This window comes from Trachypithecus francoisi, unplaced genomic scaffold (assembly GCF_009764315.1).
Source record: "Trachypithecus francoisi isolate TF-2019V2 unplaced genomic scaffold, Tfra_2.0 Lachesis_group1, whole genome shotgun sequence".
Classification (NCBI taxonomy): domain Eukaryota; kingdom Metazoa; phylum Chordata; class Mammalia; order Primates; family Cercopithecidae; genus Trachypithecus; species Trachypithecus francoisi.
The window spans coordinates 80,699,059-80,722,437 of NW_022681454.1; the positions used below are offsets into that span (position 1 = coordinate 80,699,059).

The following is a 23,379-nucleotide window of genomic DNA, read 5'->3' on the forward strand; positions in this document are numbered from 1 at the left end:
TAGACAGAGCCCTGAGCTAGGACTCAGAAATCCTGGGCTCTGATTGCTTTCCAGCTTTAGCGATGTTGGGCAAGTCACTGAGGCCTCTCTGGGTCTGTAAAATAAGAACCACTCCTGCTGGTGAGCAGTGGCAAGAAGATAAGCGTGTGTGTTATAAACCAGCTATGGTTTTCAGTCAAGGAGAACTAGGGAACGGCTGCAGGACAAAGGGAGGAAGAAGCTATGATTTCTGACCAAAATGCCATTGGAAGACACATGCTGGTGGGGTGTGGCCAAGCTTTTGTTGTCACTAGTCAAGATACAGTGTTTTTTCCTTTTTCTGAGAATGAGGGCACGTGGTGAGTAAAAGATATGTTGTCTTTGAATGAGCTTATACCACACTCTTTTGTGTCATTTGGCGCACACAGCCTTCCTAACTGAGAAATACATGAAGTAGCTAAGCGCAGTTTCTTTTTTAAATTTTTAAGTAAAGTGTCTGAATAGGTACTCTGAGTTTATGTGGCAGACATTTCAAAATGTGGACAAGGTTGTATGTTGAAAATAGACCCACTGTCCAATTCTTATCTCTGGCATCTATCAATAGTTATAGTTTCTTATGCTTCCTTTTAGAGTTACATGCATATACAAGCAAATGTGTTTATATTTCTCTCCTAGATTTTAAAAACACAAACAGTACATAGAGTATACCCTGATCTGTCCTGATCTGCCCCTTGCTGTTTGTGTCTTGTAGGAGGGTCCGTGGGAACAGCTGCCTCATTCTTTTTTTTAATCACTGCAGAGTATTCAGTTGCTTGAGTGTATTGAATTCACTGAACCAGGCCCTCACTGACTAGCAGGACATGTTGTAGGTAGTTTTCTAGTCTTTGGTTTTTACAAACAAGCCTGTAAGGAACAACTTTGTCCATATGTGGGAGTATATCTGTAGACCGACTTCCTAAAAATGGATTTGCATTTGTAACTGGGATGGATTTTGCCAAATTGCCCTCCATCAGCAATATGTGTGACTCTGGCTGCCTGCAGCCTTGCCAAAGCAGTTTGCTACCCAGAAACCTTTTGATCTTTGCCAGTCAGGGGAAAGATGGTGTCTTAATTTGTAGTTTGCATTTCTCTTATTAGAAGTGAGCTTTAGCAGCTATTCACACATTTAGGAAAATAAACTCAATTTTATTTAAATGCCTTGCTGTTGGTAATTATTTTCAGAGTCTGCAGGGAAGGACCAGTTTTATTGTTATTTTCAGTCTGTCTCAGACCAATATATTTGTAAAATACAATAAAAAGGAATAACTAGCAAAATTGAATTTAAAAAACCCAAAGAGAAATAAAATGCAAGCCTTAATTTTTTGTTACTAAACTTGACAGATACAAAATTACTCTATCCACTCATTTTATCTCCATGTTTTCAGTTTCTGGATGTAGCTCACCACAGAGCATTTTGAGTAACATTGCTGTAAAGAACAACTTGCTCATATTTTTTCTCCCATTGCTACCCTATCGGGGGTGGGAGGAGAGAGCCCAGAATTTTATATTTTATATTTCATAATCAGCACATTTCAGGATGTTTTTGTTACATTTGTTGAAAAGATCTCTGATGGTGCAATACTGACCCAGAAGGGACTGGTTCCCAAGGGCAGGGTTGCTGCACAAGTGCATTGAGGCATGTTGACGCCTGCAGTGCTCCCCATGCTGTGAGGTGGGAATGCAGGAGTTGTGATTTTCACTGATGAAGACCTTGAGCTTGGATGAGAAGATAGGAGGATGAAATCACCCTATTAATAAAATTTGCAGAGCAGGCCTATGTTAGTGCATTCTCACACTGCTATAAAGAACTACCTGAGACTGGGTAATTTATGAAGAAAAGAGGTTTAATTGACTCACAGTTCCAAAGGCTTAACAGGAAGCATGACTGGGAGGCTTCAGGAAACTTAAAATCATGACAGAAGGTATAGGGGAAGCAGGCACATCTTACCATGGTGGAGCAGGAGAGAGCAAGAGAGAGGGAAACGGAAAGTGCCACATACTTTCAAACAACTGGATCTTGTGAGAACTGTCATGAGAACAGCAAGGGGAAAGACCACCCCAATGATCCAGTCACCTCCCACCAGGCCCCTAGAATTGTGGGAATTACAATTCTAGATGAGATTTGGGTGGGGACACAGAGCCAAACCATATCAAGGCCTCTTTGACCTGGGATTTTGCAAGGACCCCAGCCTCCTCTGCTGCCTTTCTGGGAAGAGATGGGAACTGTATTTCTGCGTAAAGTAGGAGCTTAAGGGACACGATAATTCAGGCAGCATCTTGGTGGCTTTGTAGAAAGATTGAATTGAAAATGATGTTCTTGCTTCTAGCTCACTGAGTTCAGTGGCATGAGTGGCTATTTCCTTGTCTTCCACCTGCAGCTAGAAAACAGACAAGGTCTCAAGATTCTTTGTTCTGCTTTTGACTTGAAGTTTTAGTTTTGCATGAGGACTTCATTGTGTTATTTCTAAATATATGGAGAATTGTTTTGCCAGCCAAAGCTTCTTTCTAGCTATTTTTTAACGCTCCTTGCTAGAATGACTTGGGATGGTCATGTAGTCAAGTATCCCAGGGTCAGCTTTCTTCAGTGGCAGATGTTTTGGCCTCTGGGTACAATTATTAAATGGAGTCATGTTGAGGTTTTTGTTTGTTTGTTTTTGTTTGTTTGTTTTTGAGATGTAATCTCTCTCCACCTCCCAGGCTGGAGTGCAGTGGCGTGATCTCGGCTTACTGCAACTTCTGCCTCCCGGGTTCAAGCGATTCTCCTGCCTCAGCCTCCTGAGTAGCTGGGATTACAGGTACATGCCACCATGTCTGGCTAATTTTTGTTTTTGTTTTGAGATGGAGACCCTCTCTGTCCCCCAGGCTGGAGTGCAATGGCATGATGTCAGCTCACTGCAACCTCCACCTCCTGGGTTCAAGCAATTCTCCTGCCTTAGCCTCCTTAGTAGCTTGGCTTACAGGTGCGTGCCACCATGCCTGGCTAAGTTTTTGTATTTTTAGTAGAAACGGGGTGTCACTATGTTGGTTAGGCTGATCTCAAACTCCTGACCTTGTGATCCGCCTGCCTTGGCCTCCCAGAGTGCTGGGATTACAGGTGTGAGCCACTGCGCCTGCCCCAAGGTTTTTTTCAGAGTTTTTTTAAAATTCAGTATCATGTAAGATAGCGGTCCCCAAACTTTTTGGCACCAGGGACAGGTTTTGTGGAAGATAACTTTTCCACAAACCTGGGCAGGGCTGGGGATGGTTTTGGGATGAACGTTCCACCTCAGATTATCAGGCATTAGACTCTCAGAAGGAGTACGCAACCTAGATCCCTCTGCTGCGCAGTTCACAATAGGATTCACAATAGGGTTCACTCTCCTGTGAGAATCTAATGCTATTGCTGATCCGACAGGAGGTACAGCTCAGGTGATAATGCCTGCTTGCCTGCTGTGCTGCCTGGTTCCTAACAGGTCACAGAACTGTCCCTGGGGGTTGGGGACCCCTGATATAAGACATAGAAGTGACACGCTGTCATGCTGTGGAATGAAAATGCCCCTTAACTGCCTTCTTGTTCATGATTGCTTTCCCTGTTAAAGCCTGGAGAGGAATGGGCTGTTGAAACAGGAACCAGTGTTGTAGAATAATGGTGTTAAGATCATAGGTTCACCACTTACCTCTGCCTTATGCTAACACTTGACCTTGGCAATTTAGTTAACCTAATTTCCTTCAGCTATGACATAGGGATAATGAGTTCCCATCAATGATTTATTTGGCAGAGAGAGTCACATTCAGTATTGCTCAGTGGGACAGGGGCTCAGTGGTGACATGTTGCTAACTAAACGGGTCAGGCATTCGTAGCCACTCTGGGTAAGTGCCCGGTGGTTAGGTAATGTGTGACAGCTAGCAGCCAAAGTGGACATACTCAGAGACAGTTCTGGCTGTCTGCCCAAGCCTTACATCTGTAGCTAAAGAATTACTGAAAATGTGAATGAGAATATCTTCTCTCCTGACTTGTGGTCCAGAGCTCAGACTCAGGAATGGAATTGACGTAGGTTTGAATCCCACATCTGCTCTTACTGGCTGAGTGAGCTTGGGCAGGTTCCGTACATTTTTTTCATATGTAGAATGAGGATATTAAGAGTAATCTGCCTTGGGTTAGCAAGCAAGATTAAATGAATATGTAGATGTGAAGTTGTCTGAATGAGTGGCACCTACTGCTAACGTTCCCCCTGCTTCCCCAGTTTATTCAATGAGCAAATTTATCAAGTGCTTTCTATACACCAGACATGCTACTAGGTGCTGGCAAATGAATCATACCTAATTGCTGCCCTTATAAAGTTTATGGCCTAGTACAGGGGTTGGTAAGCTTTTCTGTAAATGTCTGGACAGTAAATGTTTTAGGCTTTGTGGGCCGTAGTGTCTGTATCACAGCTACGCAGTTCCGCTGTTAATATTGTGAAAATAGCTGCCATAAGTAAATGAATGATCATGGCTGTGTTGCAGTAAAACTTTATTTATGACAATTGGCATAATCTGCCCATGGGCTGTTAGTTGCAGACCTGTGGTCTAGTGGTAAGACAATTGTTAAATAATTACAATTATGATGTTACAGATTGTTCTAAGGGCTGTGGAGGAACAGACAGGATTCTATGAGTGGGAAGGGTCAGGGAAGGTAGCTTTGAAGAGTGACGTTGAAATAAATGATGAGGAGAGGCAGCTAGAGGAGGAGATGGATAGTGCTCCTGGCTGGTCTGTGGGTTCGTATCTTTTAAAGGCATAACAGATATTCTGCAACTTTCTTTGGATTAAAGTAAATAATTTCTTTCCTCGGTTTAATTCATTGCCAGTTCTGTCCTTCCCCACCCCTCTCCCTGCAGTAATCCAAGAGATAAGCTATGTTACCAAGAGATAAGCTACATTAATATATTAACACATTTTGTTCTGCGTATGCACTTTCTCTCTCTCCCTTTTCCATTGTTTTTGTTATATTATTGTCAGTATCTATCCAAGTATTTAGTAGAGAAGATTGCACATTATTTCATTATTAGGTGTAAAATGGTTTACTCCCTAGAATTCAAATTCGCTTTTTGATATGGTTTTCTCTTTTAGCTTTTTAAAAGTTGACATTATTTGTTTTTATTATTTGGCTAGATAAAAGATCCACAGTCTTTGAAATGATTTTGAAAAAAAATCTGCTTTCCTCTTGACTACATCTCATGTCTCCCCTGACTCCCGATCTCAATTTTATGTTTCCTCTAAACAGGTTGCCAGTACTCCGTAGAGATTTCACGGAAAAGGACTTGTGTGTTCTCATTCTGGAAAATTTCAAGGGGTGCTTCAGAAGGAAGGGGGTTCTCCTGACAACTTCGTGACCTCTTCGGTTTCTTCAGTTCTTTCAGTTCTGTGGTTCCAAGGAGACTCTGCCTCCCTGAGAGTCAATATTATGTAGTAGTTGGGGGTACACACACTGGAGCCAGATTGTTCAAGTTCAAACCCAATTCCACTACTTAGCAGCTGTGTGAACTTGAATAGTTCCCTGCCCTCTTAATTTTCTTATCTTTAAAATAAGGCCAGTAGCAGCATCTGCCTCAGAGTTATTATGAGGATTAAAATGAATGAAATACAGGTAAAATCCCTAGAATGTGACTATACACAGTCTATGCTATTTATGAGTTCTCTATTATTGTTAATTACATGAGAGGCATCAGTGGCCATAATTCCTCTGTGATCACACTTAAATTCTGTCAGGTGACTTCTGACTCATCCTGAGATCTTGGGCTGAATCACTTCATTTTTGCTTCACTTTCTCCATAAGACTATAGGAATGATCTTTGTTATCAGATTTCTGGGAACACTAGTCCTTTTGAAAATAGGTCCTTTATGTGCTTTGTACTTTGAAAGTATAGTTGATAAGTAGAGTAGCCTTTTGAACCATAGATCTACAAATGTGGTTTTAGCAGCAATGTTCACCTCTCCTGTCATCTACTTTAATTTATGGTGCATAATTAATGACTTATTCTCTATGTACTTAGAAATCCTTACATGTTATCTTTGGCCTTTCTTGTATCCCTTCCTTGTACAAACTTGAAAGAAAGGTTGCATGTCCTAGGACGCAGATAAATGAGCTGCCTTGGAAAGATCTTGGGCAAGTACGTTTACTTCTTTGGGCCTTCGTTTTTTAATCTGTGGCATGGTCTGGCTCTTCTCCAAGGACCTTCCTGGTCCCTGTGTTTTTGTTTTAGGCTCTTCCATATTTCGACAGAGTTCTCATTGGTTTTTCCAGACCTTTTAATGCCATTGTTTTCATTGTTTCCTCCTTCTGGGCAAGGCCATCTTCATCCTTTACCTCCCAACCAAGGAAGAAATTCTAACTTGTTTTTCTTTTAAATTGCTTCAAAACATTTCTTTCTTTTTCCATCTTATGCATTTATGAATCATCCTTCCTGGGATTTTGTTATTGTTGTTTGTGTTTTAGTAGCACCCCTTGGTAGTCATGGAATTACTTTCAGAGGTGCTTTGAGGAGCTAAGATTATAGTCTTGTTGGAACTTGTCCCAGCTCAGATGCTATTTTTAATAAAGTTGGCTGCATTGTTTTTCAAAGGTTACTACATTTTTTACTGATGGAAATAAGAACCCTATGTTTCTTATGCTTCTAGACCCTGTGATTTAGCCCACTAGATAGGTACTTTGTTCACCATCTGGTCATATAGCAATTATTTTTCAGTGCCCCTGATTGCCTTTTGTGTCTTGTGCAGGGTGCTAGCAATAGAAGTGCAGTCTCTTGGATTTGTAACATACTTTACGATTTATACAGTGCTGATAACATTCCCAGTTTTTGCTTCATTCTCTCTGCTGCCCTGAGGAATAGTCAGACTGGATATCAGCAGCCCAACCTCTCAGCCAGGAAGCTAAGGCCACAAAGAGGTAAAGTGACTGAAATCAAAGGCATTACATAGTGGTGAAAAAAAAAAGGCCAAATACAACTCTGAGGTATTTGCCAAGGGCCTTAGGCAACTGGTCTACAGGGCATTCATTTGCTAAACTTCTATTTACATTTTTAAAAATTTGTTAATTTTTTTTTTTTTTTTTTGAGATGGAGTTTTGCTCTTGTTGCCCAGGCTGGAGTACAATGGTGCGATCTTGGCTCATTGCAATCTCTGTCTCCCGGGTTCAAGCAATTCTCCTACCTCAGCCTCCTGAGTAGCTGGGACTACAGTCATGCGCCACCACGCCTGGCTAATTTTGTATTTTTTTTTAAGTAGAGATGGAGTTTCTCCATGTTGGTCAAGGCTGGTCTTGAACTACCAACCTCAGGTGATCCACTTGTCTTGGCCTCCCAAACTGCTGGGATTACAGCCATGAGCCTGACCTAAAATTTTAATAAAAAATAATATATGCTAATAGTGCAAATCCAAATAGTTAAAAAGATAATAAGAAAAGCCCGTTCTTAACCTCCTCTTCTTCTAGGCCTACTCCCCGATGCTGGGGACCACTGTTATAATCTCTTAAGTGTTCTTTCAGAAATTTCCATTAAAATGTAGATGTTGAATACAGTGGCCTGGTCTGCTTTGTTCACCTTGTGTCCCTCAGATGTAGAATAGAGCCAGGCACACCGCAGGGCTCAGTGTCTGTTGATGGAATGAACTACATTTACAGTATTGTCCCATACAACACGTTGTTACTCTGTTAACATGTTTTTACTTATCATTGTATCTTAGGCAAATTTTCATAGCAGTACCTGTAGGGTACCTTTACTTTTTAAATTAGCTACATGGTATTCCATCATATGAATTACTATAATTATTTAACCAATTCAAGTTACTTTCTTTTTTCTTTTTCTTTTTTCCTGATACAAACCTTGCTGCAGGGATATGACTGCTGATTGTCCCCTCAGTATCCATTTTTCAGCCAGGCACAATGGCTCACACCAGTAATCCCAGCACTTTAGGAGGTCAAGGGGAAAGGATTGTTTGAGCCCAGGAATTTCGAGACCAGCCTGGACACATGGCAAGACCCTGACTCTACAAAAAAAAAAAAGCCAGGCATAGTAGCACATGCCTGTAGTACCAGCTACTCTTGGGGTTGAGGTAGGAGGATCACTTGAGCCTGAGAGGTTGAGGCTGCAGTGAACCTTGTTGGCACCACTGCACTCCAGCCTGGGCGACACAGTGAGAAGCTGTCTCAAAAAAAAAAAAAAAAAATGCATTTTTCATTTCTAGAGATATTTTACCTGGTCATGGCTGCCCAGGTAAAGACCACCTTTGCCAAGCTCCCTTGCAGCTAGGTGTGGCCATATGACTAGATTAGATTCTGGCTAGCAGGATTGTGAGCAAAAGTAACTTGTGCAGCTTCCAGGAGCATCTTTGAAAGAAGAGGATCAGTCCTTTCCCATTTTTTTTTCTGCTGCCCCCTGGCAGAGGTCCTTTGATGGTATGAGCTAGAGTAGCCATATTGGTTCCAAAGATAGAAGCTGGCTCTTCAGGATGACAGTGCAACAAGGTAAAAGGACCCTGAGTCCTCAACACTGCAGAGCTGCTGTATCAAGCCCACACTGTGTCCTCTTGCATACTTACATGAGAGAAAAATAAATTTCCATCTTGTTTAAGCCACACTTATATTATTTGAGTCTTTTTACAGCCTTTATCTCTTTTTCCACCTGTATGAAAATATAGTAGAATAAAAAAAGTCGAATTGCAGAGTTGAAGGTTGTGGTCATTTAAAACTTTGATACTACTGCTTAGTTTATCTTTAAGCAATTATCATCGTCATCTCATGAAACATTCCCCATCATGTCTGTGTTCTTTTATCATGCAAACATTTACATTTCACATATTTAAGCCCTAAGTCTGTTAAGGATGCACAAAAATTCACGTTACCAATGAAAAATGCTAGCATGTGAAGTAAGAGTTTGGTTCCAAATGTCAATATCAGTGACATTCTGTATCCATGGAAACCAATTCTTAGAGTATGTGTCTATAAAAGGGAAGGGAGAATGGGGAAGTGATGAAGGGTACTGCTTATGCCTCACTGAACAGTACATAGGGAGTGCACAAACATATGTTTCCAAATTATCATACACATGGAAGCTACCCAGGCAGCCCTACCCAGTCCATGCACGCATTCATCCAGGCATCAGTTCATGCAGCAGGTATTGTGGGACTACTAAGTGCTAGCCACTGAGAGCGCAGTATTGGGCAGGTCAGACATGTTCTTTGCTCACATGAGCAATATCTGTATATATTCACACAAAATTATATATATATAATACATATATATAATTTAGGGCATTGGACAGATGTTAATAATTATATAAATAATAACTGGAATATACAAAGAAGACATACAGGATGCTATGAGTGGGAAGTGGAGCTTGGGGAGGGGTGTATTACTCTCCTATTGCTGCTGTAAAAATTACCAAAAACTTAGTAGGTTAAAAAGACACAAATATATTATCTTACAGTTCTGGAGGTCACAAGCCTTAAAATCCAGGTGCAGCAGGGCTGTACACCTTCCAGAGGCTCTAGGGGAGAGTCTATTTCCTTGCCTTTTGTACTTTGTAGAGGCTGCCTGCATCCCTTGGCTCATGGCTCCTTCGTCCCTCTTCAAGGCCAGCAGCATGGCATCTTCAGTCTCTCCGTCTGACCTCTACGTCTGTTGTCAATCTCCCCACTGACTCTGACCTTCCTGCCTCCCTCTCTTGAAGTCACTTGTAATTACACTGGGTCTCTTGGATAATCCAGGATATCTCCCCACCTCTAGGTTCTTAATTATTTAATCATATGTGCAAAGTCCCTTTTGCCACATAAGGTAACATTGTCATGGGTTCTAGGGATTAGGGCCTGGACAACTTTGGGAGGGGCAGTATTCTCTCTGTCACAGAGGCTGACTTAACTTAGGGGTGCCAGTGTAGAATTCTCCTGGGAGCTGACCTTTAAGCTGGCCCTGCAGGATGCTGGGACACAGGCGTCTGAAGAAGCAGGAAGGAGGAGTACTCAGATAGTAAGCAGGGGGCATTTGAGGTACCAAAGAACAGCACGAGGGCCATTGGGACAGGGGATGGGGGCAGGAGATGAGGTTGGAGACAGCAGTGAAGGTCACTGGAGGATTTTTAGCAGAGTCATATTTTACAAGAGCACTTTTTGCAGCATTGATGGTGGGGTTAGAGGTAGGTAAGATGGGTGGTAGAGGCCACTCAGCATGTGGTTGTCATTCAGATGAGAGATCCGGTAGCCTGACCTAGCTGGTGGCAGTAGAGTAAAAGAGAAGCATATGGGATCGAGAGATTTAATGAGGGTGAGGCAATAGGACAGTGATGGATGGGTGAATAGTGCAGAGGACGATGTCGGCATGACCTGTAGGTTTCTGGCATGAGCCAAGAAGAGGAGGGTATTGTCCTTTTCTGAGCAGGGAAACACACGATAAGTGAAAAATCTAGTTTTAGGTAAATTGATTTTGAGATCCTGTGAGACAAATAAGTGGACTTGCCAGTATTCATTCAGCCTGGAGCTCACAAATGAGGTTTCCAGGCTGCCGAGAAAGAGTTGGAAATGGTTGGCACATAGCAGCTGATTAAAGCCATGTGAGTGGTTCCTGCCTGGGCCTGGGAGAGGGTGGAGGGCCCCAGACAGCCCCTGGAAAAAGTCAGCCACCTAAAAGTGCCATGGAGTTTGCCATGAAGTGAGGGTAGAGCCCAGAAGGGGCTTTTTGAGGAGTGATTTGGAGATGAGGAAGTAGAGACAAGTCTTGAGATTTTATTAGGAGGCTGGGTGCGGTGGCTCATACCTGTTATCCCAGCACTTTGGGAGGCCAAAGTAGGCAGATCGCTTGGGCCCAGGAGTTTGAGACCAGCCTGGGCAACATGGCAAAACTGTCTCTACAGAAAATACAAAAATTATCTAGGTGTGGGGGTTCGCACCTGTAGTCCCAGCTACTTGGAAGGCTGAGGTGGGAGGATTGCTTCAGCCTGGGAGGTCAAGGCTGCAGTGAGCCGAGATCACACCAGTGCACTGCAGTCTGGACAACAGAGTGAGACCCTGTCTCATAAAAAAGAAAAAATGATTTTATTATGGAATGCCTGAGACATTTTGTATTAATTTACTATTACTGCTGTAACAAATTACCATTAATTTAGTGTCTTTTTTTTTTTTTTGAGATAGAGTCTTGTTCTGTTGCCCAGGCTGGAGTGCAGTGGCACCATCTCGGCTCACTGCAACCTCTGCCTCCCAGGTTTAAGTAATTCTCCTGCCTCAGCCTCCCGAGTAGCTGGGACTACAGGTGCCTGCTACCACGCCTGGCTAATTTTTGTATTTTCACTAGAGACGGGGGTTTTACCATATTGGCCGGGCTGATCTTGAACTCCTGACCTTGTGATCCGCCCGCCTTAGACTCCAAAGTGCTAGGATTATGGGCGTGAGCCACCACACCTGGCCAACTTAGTGTCTTAAACAATATACATTTTTGATCTTACAGTTCTGGAGGTCAGAAGTCTGAAATGGTTCTCACCGGGCTAAAATCAAGGTGGTGCCAGACTGTGCTCTTCCAGGAGGCTGAAAGGAGACCCATTTTCTTGCCTTTCCTGTTTTCCAAAGGCTGCCTGCCTTGCTGGTCTCTGGCCTCTTCCTCCATCTTCAAAGCCAGTGAGGGTGAGCTGAGACCTCACACATTGCCTCACTCTGATCTCTTCTTCTTCTGTCTCTCACTTGGAAGGACCCTTGTGATTGATCCCACTGGGCCTACCTGGAGAATACAGGACAATCTCTCTATTGTAAGGTCACTGGGTTAGCAAATTAATTCCATCTACAGCCTGAATTTCCTTTTGCCATGTCAGGTCATGTATTCTCTAGTTATGGAGGTTGGGGGGCTACTATTTTGCCTATATACATATATGTGAAAAATAAACAGAAAGCACAGTGAGCTCCTACACACCCATCACTCAACTTCAACAACATAGCTTTATCCCCCCAACCCCCACTTCTCCTCACCTCACCACCAGATTGTTTGAGACCCGTCTCAGAAATCATCTGATTCATCCATAAATGTTTCAGAATAAACAATTGTTTAAGAAAGTTTAGCTCTGAGGGGGAAGTGAGGAGGACCTGGTAACTGGAGGTGATGTTTGGGACAGTGTGGGTGTGTATATTTTTGATATGGGAGCTGGAGCATGTTTAAATGCTGATGGGAAGGATCTGATAGAGGAGAAGAGATTGCCCTTGGACAAGAGAGACCTCTCTGTCATTAGCAAGAAAGAGGCATGTAGGAAGTTGGGGGAGTCCCTGTCTAACAGTTAATGTTTTGTTTTGCTTTTTTCTGTTGAGTGGAAGGCCAGTGAGAAGGGTCAAGGGGATGGCAAGGTTTTGAGGAGCTTGGGGACCGCTGGAAATGAGCACTGTGGAGTGGAAAGTGAATGCACTGAAGAAACCCTGGAATATGGGACCTGTTGTGGGCCACTTGAAATGGGGGCATTCCAATGAATCTAGTCAGCTTGGTTGTTTGACTTTTTTTCCCTCTAGCATTGCACATTTGTCTGGGTGTATGTTCAGAGAGGAAAATGTTTGGTTTACACTGGCTTGGCTTTCTTACCAGATGGTATGGCCAAAGGGCAGGGTGAGGGCTATTTAGAAGAGCAACTGGATCCGTTATCCACAGACTCAAAGCTGAATGAGAAAGTAGAGGACTAGAGGTTCTGGAGAGATGTAGGTGTGGCTAGGACTGCGGGCTTAAAAGAAGCCAGTGGTAACATTGCCTGGAGGGTATAAGGAGGCCAAAAAAAAAAAAAAAAAAGAAGAGGTAGAAGCAGCCAGCTGACAGCTGAGTTTGGGTAGATTGTGGGCACCTGCATTTGAGGATTTCAGGGTGATGACCAGATCCAGGGTGTCTATGGGAGGGGTAGCTGACGTGGAATGGAATTTTAAAAAGTGGAGTGAAATAAAAGACAATTGAAAAATAGGACATCAAGTTGCTGCGAGAGCATGTGTGGGATGGCTCATGGGTGTTGAAATCACCTGGGATGATAAGAGTTGTAGTATAAGTGTAGGTCTTTCATGAGCTGGGGTCAGCCAAGAAGAGGGGCAAGGAGGGAGCTTTACCGTGGTGGGAGTTATAGGCCTCAGAAAGGGAGATGTTTTGACTGGGCGCGGTGGCTCACACCTGTAATTCTAGCACTTTGGGAGGCCGAGGCAGGTGGATCACTTGAGGTCAGGAGTTTGAGACCAGCCTGGCCAGCATGGTGAAACCCCATCTCTAGTAAAAATACAAAAATTAGCTGGGCATGGTGGCGGGTGCCTGTAATCCCAGCTACTCAGGAGGCTGAGGCAGGAGAATTTTTTTGTTTTGTTTTGTTTTTTGAGACGAAGTCTTGCTCTTGTTACCTAGGCCGGAGTGCAATGGCACGATCTCGGCTCACTGCAACCTCTGCCTCCTGGGTTCAAGTGATTCTCCTGCCTCAGCCTCCCGAGTAGCTGGGATTATAGGTGCCCACCATCACGCCTGGTCAATTTTTGTATTTTTAGTAGAGGCAGGGTTTCATCATGTTGGCCAGGCTGGTCTCAAACTCCTGATCTCAGGCAATCTGCCCGCCTTGGCATCCCAAAGCTCTGGGATTACAGGCGTGAGCCACTACGCCCAGCCCAGGAGAATTGTTTGAACCTGAGGGGTGGAGGTTGCAGTGAGCTAAGATCAAGCCAGTGCACTTCAGCCTGGGGACAGAGCAAGACCGCGTCTCAAAAGAAAAAAAAAAGAAAGGGAAGTGTTTTTACAAGAAGGTGAGGGTATCATGGTCTAGAAGCAGCGCCAAGGATCAGGGCCCAGCCAACTTCTCCACATGACCCTTCCAGACCCAAGCAACTCAACCTGAGGGGTGGTGAGGAAGTGCTGACCTCAGAGTAGAGCAAGGTTTCACTGAAGGCACAGAGAGCTCACTTTGATTTTTTGCTGTGCTGTGCTGTGCTGTGCTGTGGTACACCCAGCTTCCTGCCTGGGTGGGCCAGGCCTCTGTCTCCAGCGTATTTCTCTTGAACACTGGCCCCTGGGTTGCCATCCTTTGTATGAGTCATGACCTCCACCTCCAGGTTGCCACCTCCCAAAATGGGAAAATATTAAGATAGGTAGAAGAAGCAAACCGAACCTAAGAATTTCCAAATAGCAAAAATCATGGATTAACTTGAATATGTTCCTACCTCATAAAGAAAGATTTAATGGTATCTGTCTCCATGTGCTATACTTTTATATCTGATATTCCTCCTGGGCTCTAAGCCATATATCCTAATTTTGCTTGAAAAATGGCTATGGGGGTATATTTAATATGCATTATTTACATTGATTTATGCTTGAGATATAACTTTATTAAAAATTTTTAGTGATTTTTGTCTACACTATAAAGTCCTACCGTAATTTGATATGTTATTTCAAAAATTCAGCCTTGTATATAGTGTCACATTATTGTGAAGGCAGTGACTAATGAAAAAACATGGAAACTATCCTAGACACAAATGATCCTTGAACTCTAAGTCTCAGATGACAGGTAAAGGGAGTTATCAGTTTGGTGCAACAGTATTAAGGACCTAGGAAACAAGTGGAATTTGAAGGATGTTATGATAAGGGGAAGCTGTGTGCCATTTCTACTGTAGTTCTGTGGTCTGAGGAGGGTCATTTTGCATATATTGTTTACTTAGGGACAAGTGGCCATTTTGACTGGTTCTCAGTTATGTTTTGGTCATTTCTTTCTGCGAGAGGAGATGGCAGTTGTGAGTCCAGAATAAATAATAACAGCAGATCAATTTTTAAAAATGAAACTTCCTTCCTTCCTTCGTTTTCTTTTTCCTTTTCTTTTTCCTTTCCTTTTTCCTTTCCCCTTTCCTTTCCTTTCCTTCTTTTCTTTTCTGTCTTCCTTTTTGAGACAGGGTATCACTCTGTTGCCGAGGCTGGAATGCAATAGTGCCATCACAGCTCACTGTAGCCTCTACCTCCCCAGGCTCAGATGATCCTTCCACCTCAGCCTCTTGAGTAGCTGGAACTACAGGTTTGTGCCACCACGTCCCGCTAAATTTTGTATCTTTTGTAGAGACAGGGTTTCACCATGTTGCCCAGGCTGGTCTCGAACCACTGGGGCTCAAGGGATCCACCCACCTTGGCCTCCCAAAGTGCTGGAATTACAGGTGTGGGCCAACATGTCCAGCCAAAACTTTTTTCTTATTCATTTAAAAATACCTGTCTCTCAAGTCTTGAGTTTCTGTGAGCTGTTAGTCTTCCATGATGGTCTGCGAAGGTAGACAGAGCCTTCTCTAGAATGATGATAGAGTCCATGGTACAAATGGAGTCTTATTTTACCTGCTTCCCAAACTACTTACCATATTGGACTGAACTTGGGTCACTTTTCCTAATCCTAGAAGACTCATTCAGGTCTTGTGAAGTGATGATAATCATTTGCCAGTAACTGACCCTTAATGGGACTCAGCAAAAGGTTTAATATTAGAATTGCTGTGTACAGCATTTGCTTATGATTGTGGACTCTCAAGTCTGCCTCTTGGGGTCAAGTCCTAGCTCTACTACTTACAATGGACCTTAGGTGAATTCTTAAATGCGTTTGAGTCTTAAGTTCCTTGTCCGTGCAATGGGGATAGTAATAGTACTTACCTCACAGGATTGTTGTGAGCATAAATAGCACAGTCCGTGGCACATAGAAGGTGTACCCAGTAGCTGTTATCATGTCGGATTGTCATGTGGCTTACCAATTTGATGCTTTTGGGAAAGGTTAGGTTTTAACTTGTATTTCTTCACTATTTACAATATTCTTTGGACATTTGCCTTCTCAGTAAGGCCTTCCCTGACCACTCTATTTAAAGGTGCAGGCTGGGCATCGTGGCTTACACCTATAATCTCAGCACTTTGGGAGGATGAGGTGGGAGGATTGCTTGAGGCCAAGAGTTTGAGACCAGCCTGGACAATATAATGAGACCGTGTCTCTACCAAAAATAAAAAAAATTAGCTGGTCATGGTGGTGTGCACATGTAGTCCCAGCTACTTGGGAGGCTGAGGTAGGAGGATCACTTAAGCCCAGGAATTTGAGGTTACAGTGAGCCATAATCCACTGCACTCTAGCCTGGGTGATAGAGTAACAACCTGTCTCAAAAAATAAAATAAAATAAAAAAGTGCTGCTATCCACCCTCTACAGCCTGCATACCTCTCCCCCATCCTTACTCCTTGTCTTCCCCATCCCCATTTCCTACTTTATTTTTCTCCATTGCAGTATTTTCCTTCCTTCCTTCCTTCCTTCCTTCCTTCCTTCCTTCCTTCCTTCCTCCCTCCCTCCCTCCCTCCCTCCCTCCATCCATCTCCCTTCCCCTTCCTCTTCCCCTTCCCCTTCCTCTTCCCCTTCCCCTTCCCCTTCCCCTTCCCCTTCCCCTTCCCATTCCCCTTCTCCTTCCCTTCCAGTGGAGTCTCATTCTGTACCCAGGCTGGAGTGCAGTGGCACAATCTTGGCTCACTGCAACCTCCAGCCTCTGAGTTCAAGCAGTTCTTATGTCTCAGCCTCCTGAGTAGCTGGGATTACAGATGCCTGCCACCACACCTGGCTAATTTTTGTATTTTTAGTAGAGATGCGATTTTACCATGTTGGCTGGGCTGGTTTCGAACTCCTGACCTCAAGTGATCCGTTTGCCTCGGCCTCCCAAAGTGCTAGGATTACAGGCGTGAGACACTGCACCCAGCCCCTGCACTATTATTTTTAAATAAACTCTCCAACACACTTTTCCTTTCAGTCTGTCTTCATCTGCTAAAATGCAAACTCCATGAGAGCAGGCATCGTGTGTTTAGTTCACTATTCTGTTATCCATGCCCAGACCTAGAGAACAGTGTCTGGCTTAGTGGGTGCTCAGTAAATCTTTATTAAAATGAAGACATTGACTTTGATAGTGGTAATATGATTCTGTATGCCATCAAATATTACAAAAACTGCTGTAGCTGTTTGAAATGCCCATGTTCCTTATTCAGAAGTTCTTGGCGATTGTTTGTTCATTTGCCTATCTCAAACTTTCTTTTCTAATTGGAAGAATATTGAAGTCAAGGAGATTAGGTTTGAGGGGATGAATAAGTTCAATGAGAAGAATAAGGCTGACATTATTAACCGCTCTTCTGCTTTACTTCTGACACATTTTCCTTAAGCGCAAACATCACCAAATACCATGTTGACCGGGGGAGATGCTTGTCTCAATAGTAGACTCTTCTAAGTATGATTTTACTTTTCATCTATTTTACATGCAACAGAACTTTTGCTATTTTTCTCTTTTAGGGCACCAATGCCTCTGCTCTGGAAAAAGACATTGGTCCAGAGCAGTTTCCAATCAATGAACACTATTTCGGATTGGTCAATGTAAGTATGTAAAATGTTTTATTTTCATCAAATGTTTTAGGGTATATGAAGCAACTCCACTCTAAGTGCATTTTTATCACTGCCAATTTTTAAATGATTGGTTATGCTCCTTAGTAGAATGCCAGCGTTGGGGAGGAGGCAACTTAACCTATTTTTGAAAGTATGAGTTGTCCCAGCAAAAAACATTTAATTATTGCATTTTGGGTCAAATTTACATCCCCCCCCCCCATGCTTTAAGGAATTTCCTTTGCACGCATAACTTTCATAATAACTTCATTAGTCTTTGTAGCCAAATCTGTTTTTTTTTTTTTGTTCTGTTTTGAGATGGAGTCTTGCTCTGTCACCCAGGTTGGAGTGCAGTGGCGCAATCTCAGCTCACTGCAACCTCCACCTCCTACCTCAGCCTCCCGAGTAGCTGGGATTACAGGCGTGCGCTACCATGCCTGGCTGATTTTTTAGTAGAGACGGGGTTTTGCCATGTTGGCCAGGCTGGTCTCGAGCTCCGGACCTCAGGTGATCTACCCGCTTTGGCCTCCCAAAGTGCGGGGATTACAGGCGTGAGCCACCGCACCAGGCCCCAAATCTGCTTTTATATGTTCTCCCTGTGTCCTCTGAATGAACTGTTTAGCCAGTCTTTCTTTAAGTTTGCATCAGTACAACCAGCGTTTTTTAAAAACGTTACCAGCACATTGCCAGTGTCTTTCTTTAACAGTGTAAGTTGGTGGTGTACCTGAAGCAGGACAGGTTGGGAGGGAAAACTGGGACCATTTTATCTCAGAAATTCCTGGTCTCATTTTTTTTGTGCTCAGTAACCTCCTTTGTAGAAGGCTGGACCCAGCAGCTCTGCTTCCTTGGTAGGTTGATGATAACGGAGTAGTAATACGGTAGAGGCGGTGTGCCTCTATCCTCATGAGCTTTCTTCCTCACTTGATCCTTTTTCTCTGTGATATAGGTGTTAAGTGACATCAAATACTAACTCATAAACAATTGGTTTTCTGAATAATTATGCTGAACGTAGTCTGTCAGTGCCCAGGTGTGGTAAATAGTAATTTCCACTGGGAAAGCTGGAAATATTCTCTGCAAGTAAGTGCTGCCCATGACATAATAGGAATAACATTGGCTTTAATGTAATACAGACTTCGGTTTGAATTCTGCCTGTGCTACTCCCTAGCTTGTGTGATCTTGGGCAATTACTTGCTTTCTCTGAGCCTCCATTTCCCCATCTGTAAAATGGGGGTCATAATGGCTTCTAACCTTTGGGTGATAATGAAGGGTAAATGAGAGCGCCTATTTAAAACCCTGACATGAAGCTGAGACATACTGTGGACACTCGGTAAATGTTAGTTCCTTTCCCTTCCCAGGAGTTATCCACTGAATTGGGGCCAAGTGTTACTGAAGGGTGTCTGGGGAAAGGTGAGATACTGAATAGAAAAGAAAAGAATGGAAGGAGGAAAGCTAAGTCCTGGAATATAGGGCATTGTGTTGGTGAAATACTGACTTAAAATTTTAAAACAAACTTTTTAGCCATTGTGCACAAGCCTTTGCTTAGCCCTGTGAAGTGAGTTATTCAAGGCATGGGAATTCTGCCCTGGCTAAGAAAAATAACAAATGCAGATTGTGGAGAGCGGGAAAAAAAAAAAAAGAAAGAAAGAAAGAAAGAATTAAGGCCATTTCCTAGTTTGTGTAAGGATTGTGGGATCTGTGTTTATTAATAGCTTCATTTATGTTCCCTTTGAATGGTAATTTATGAAAGTTCCAGCATCTCTGTACAAAGAGGTTTGTCTCCTGTTACATAATTGTGTCAAAGTAGATTAAAATATAAAAATAGGAAGTCTTCTATCTTAGCATACGTAGAAATGTCATGTTAAGTATGGCAGAGCATCTGTCTCGCTTTTGGCTAAACGACACACAAGCCAACAACCAGTTTTGAGAAGGTGTTCGTGTTCTATTTCAATCCTACATAGCATTTCGTAATCTGTTATTAATCTTGTTAGTTATTTCCTTAGAATTTTTTTCTTTAAATTTTATTGTGCACGAAAAATTCTAAAGTGATAGTCTCAGCTGTGTTCTTCTACAGAGGTGGTCTTACAGTCAGTTGAAAATCAGTGAGTCGTTTTCCCTCTTTAATAATAATCTCAGTATCCATGCTTTGTGAGAGGATAAAATGTTACTGGGTGGGCCCTAATGTGATTGCAGGCTAGGAACTTGGGTAGTATGGTATTGGCACAATTGCTGCCTTGGCAGAGGTAAGATCAAGGGCCATTTAGAAGTCCAGAGGGTGGGAAGCTGGGAGAGTGACATGAGGCAGCATATTTTTGCCTGCATTGCTCGGGGTTAAGTGAGGAAATGTGGTCTGAGCCAGTGGGCAGGAGCGCTGGAATATTGAAAAATGAAAACCAGCCCCTGTTCAGTTTAGGCTGTTTCAGCCGAGCAAGTGGTTCCTAATTACTGGATTTCTCTTTGATTCAGATTTTTATTTTCCCTGTCGTGGGAGTTTTGATGTGTTGCAATGTGCATCTTTTATTTAGCCAGCTGCTTTCCTGAGTCTCCACATTATGTAGATTTTTTTCCCTTCTCTCTCTCTTTTTTTTAAGCACCAGCAGGTCTCATTAGACTCTTTATTGAGGCAGAGTGCTTGTTATCATTCTCGAGACTTTGATGGGCTAGAGAAGCACCAGAATGATGTGCATTTTTCTTCATTTCTCTGTGGATCAGATGGTCACTGGTGTTTAGAGTAGTTAACTAGTTTTCTGATACGGTGAACTGGATTCCAATACAGGGACATCCAGGCCAGTTCATGGAGTGGGGACCTTCTCACCCTCACTACTTATTCCAAAGGTGGCTCATCCCCAGGCAGTGACTTGAACCATCCCTGTTGTCCCTTGGCAGTTTGGAAACACATGCTACTGTAACTCCGTGCTTCAGGCGTTGTACTTCTGCCGTCCATTCCGGGAGAATGTGTTGGCATACAAGGCCCAGCAAAAGAAGAAGGAAAACTTGCTGACGTGCCTGGCGGACCTTTTCCACAGCATTGCCACGCAGAAGAAGAAGGTTGGCGTCATCCCACCAAAGAAGTTCATTTCAAGGCTGAGAAAAGAGAATGGTGAGTAGTAAGCAGTATAATGTGTTTAAGCCTCTGAAATAAGGAGAATTGATGGTTCTGTATCTCCTCAAAAGAAAGAGCTGAGATTTTTTCGAAAAGGGAAAATAAGCATGGTTAACTACTCGGTGTCATTTTTTAAGAAACATTTCTTCTCTGCCCAGTAAACATAAAACAAAACTGGGTTAGAAACATGCTTAAAAATGCACATTTATTTTTCCAATTTAGAATGACCTTTTTATTTGCTCCATTCTGGGCAGTATCATTGTAAGAGAGAAAAGTGTCCAAGGCAGCCTTCTGAGTGGGATACTCATTGGCCTAAATTGGTTGATGCAATAATTGAATAAAATAGTACTGGTTTATACACTTGTCATAGGTGATTAAAATAAGTGCCTATTATCTAATCAGAGCCTCTACTGTTTTAAATATCATACCTCTGATTTTCATTTGCCTAAGGTAATTGAAGGATATCAAATTGATTGCTTTATATGATGTTTAAAAGTCCTGATTTTTCTGGTTTTTCTGTTTTCTTTTGGGGAGTAGGTAGTAGAAACTAGGTACATATTCCAGAAGTTTTGTATTGGCAATTTTTATGACTATAAAGATATTTGTTATGGCAATTACTATTTATCTTAGATTCAGCCTTCCTGCATCAGATGTGCATGGTTAATCAGGTATTTGTTTCATAAAATCTCTTTTAATTTGATTGCTATATTTTGAAGTTACAGTTTATACATACCAGAATAAAACTAATTTGAGTGGAGAAGGAAACAGAGCACTCTGTCAAGTTGTGAATGTGATTAATAATGAAGGTTCACAGCTGCATTCATCTTTTGATGGTTTGTCCTTATGGCGGGGAGCAGGAGTAGGCTTCTGGAATCATTTGTGTTTGGTTTCAGAACACTATCAGATAGATGCATGCTCACACATATCCCTCATCTCCCTTCTGTGTTTCATCTAGGCTGCTTCCAGGCTGGTCCAGGGTTTGATATGATCTTTGGGAAGACACCCTACTTGTTCTGAATAAATTACCCAATGAATAATTAATTGATCATTGGTAGTTACATCATATTAAAAATTGATATTTTATCAGGGAACTTATCTGGTAACTTCTGTTCCTTTGTAGAACAAATAGAACTTTTGGTAATTTTATATAAATGTGATGACTAGGGAGATACGGGAAATTTTGTTCTTGGTACGTGGTGGAAAGTGGAAATGAATTAAAAAAATTCTTTGGAAACTTACTCATTGAAGCTGCCTCGTAGAGATGAGTATGTTTATATTCCATACCTGTTCACCCTTTCAGTATAAAAATTGAAGTATGGGCTCTGGGCATGGTGGCTCACGCCTGTAATCCCCGCACTTTGGGAGGCTGAGGTGGGCAGATCATGAGGTCAAGAGATCGAGACCATCTTGGTCAACATGGTGAACCTGGTGTCTGCTAAAAATACAAAAATTAGCTGGGCATGGTGGCACGCACCTGTAGCCCCAGCTACTCAGGAGGCTGAGGCAGTAGGAGGATCTCTTGAACCTGGGAGGCAGAGGTTTCAGTGAACTGAGATCGTACCACTACACTCCAATCTGGCGACAGAGCGAGACTCCATCTCTAAAAAAAAAAAAAAAAAAAAATTAAGTATGGCATGTAACACTAACTATGTCCATTTGCTTTTCAAGAAGCAGAGACTGAAATAACCACCTTCTCCTTTCCAGATCTCTTTGATAACTACATGCAGCAGGATGCTCATGAATTTTTAAATTATTTGCTGAACACTATTGCGGACATCCTGCAGGAGGAGAAGAAACAGGAAAAACAAAATGGAAAATTAAAAAATGGCAACATGAATGAACCTGCGGAAAATAATAAACCAGAACTCACCTGGGTCCATGAGATTTTTCAGGGAACGCTTACCAATGAAACTCGATGCTTGAACTGTGAAACTGTAAGTACTAGGGGAGCTCTCATGTAACTCGCGTGTTCATATTTATGTAGGCTATGTTGCATGTGATTGCAATGTGGTATTATAGCATTTAGCAGTTATCTGCAGTGTATGTAAATGATCCTATTTATGCATATGAAACTCAAGTGCAAACTTTTGGAAGCCCATATCCATCCAGGATGTCTCAGCAGGCCAAAGCTGAGTAATGAAGAAAAATCTCAAATGCTGAATTGCTTTACATCATGGGCAAATTTTGGGGTCTACAGATTTAACCTATTGAATTGGATGTCAACCAGTTACCTTACAAAGATTTTGGTCATTGGGAGGTCATGTGTAATGTGGAACAGGACCATCACCCCAATTTAGAGGCAATCAGCTGTGGTATGTTGAACTTGGAGTCAGAAGACAGACTAGACTCCTGTTTTTATAGCAGTTAACTGCGTATTTGGGGCGAGTTACTTACAGCACTGTTTTGAGGGTTGGATGAGCTTATGTGTTTGGATGGGTCTGACACATGGTAGGTACTTAATGTTAATTGAATTTGAAGATACGTTCTCCAGAGCATGATTCAGGATGTCATATTTGCTTGGCATGTTTAACTTCAACTCTGTGGGTGGCCTCATATTTTGCTGCTTAAGAGCTGAGCTCTGGAACCAGGCTGCCCAAGTTTGTATGATGGCTTTTCTGCTTAATAACTAGTGGACCCTGTGCAAATTATTAATCTTCTCTGTCCTCACTTTCCTCATCTATAAAATGGGGATGATGAGAATGCCCATCTTGGAGGGTTGGTGGGAGGATTAAATGAGTTGACACCTAGAGCCATGCTTGGCACATGGCAAGTGGGCAATAAATGTCAGCTATAATTTTTTATTCTAACTACTACTGACAGCATAGAAAGTCTATGGGTTCATTAGGGATCTCAAACTTTCTTGACACTGTATGAAAAATTCTATAAGATTGTGCATTTTTCTGGAA

The 23,379-nt window shown here is 42.5% G+C and overlaps 1 protein-coding gene across 2 annotated transcripts in view; it reads left to right on the plus strand.

Moving 5' to 3' along the window:
- USP46 (ubiquitin specific peptidase 46) overlaps positions 1 to 23,379 on the plus strand; it is a 69,284-nt gene that overhangs the window by 11,018 nt on the left and 34,887 nt on the right. For both annotated transcript variants that reach the window (XM_033214698.1, XM_033214699.1), the window contains exons 2-4: positions 17,287 to 17,367; positions 20,257 to 20,470; positions 22,178 to 22,407. In XM_033214698.1, the coding sequence (XP_033070589.1) occupies positions 17,287 to 17,367; positions 20,257 to 20,470; positions 22,178 to 22,407 (525 nt within the window). The remainder of the gene's footprint in view (positions 1 to 17,286; positions 17,368 to 20,256; positions 20,471 to 22,177; positions 22,408 to 23,379) is intronic.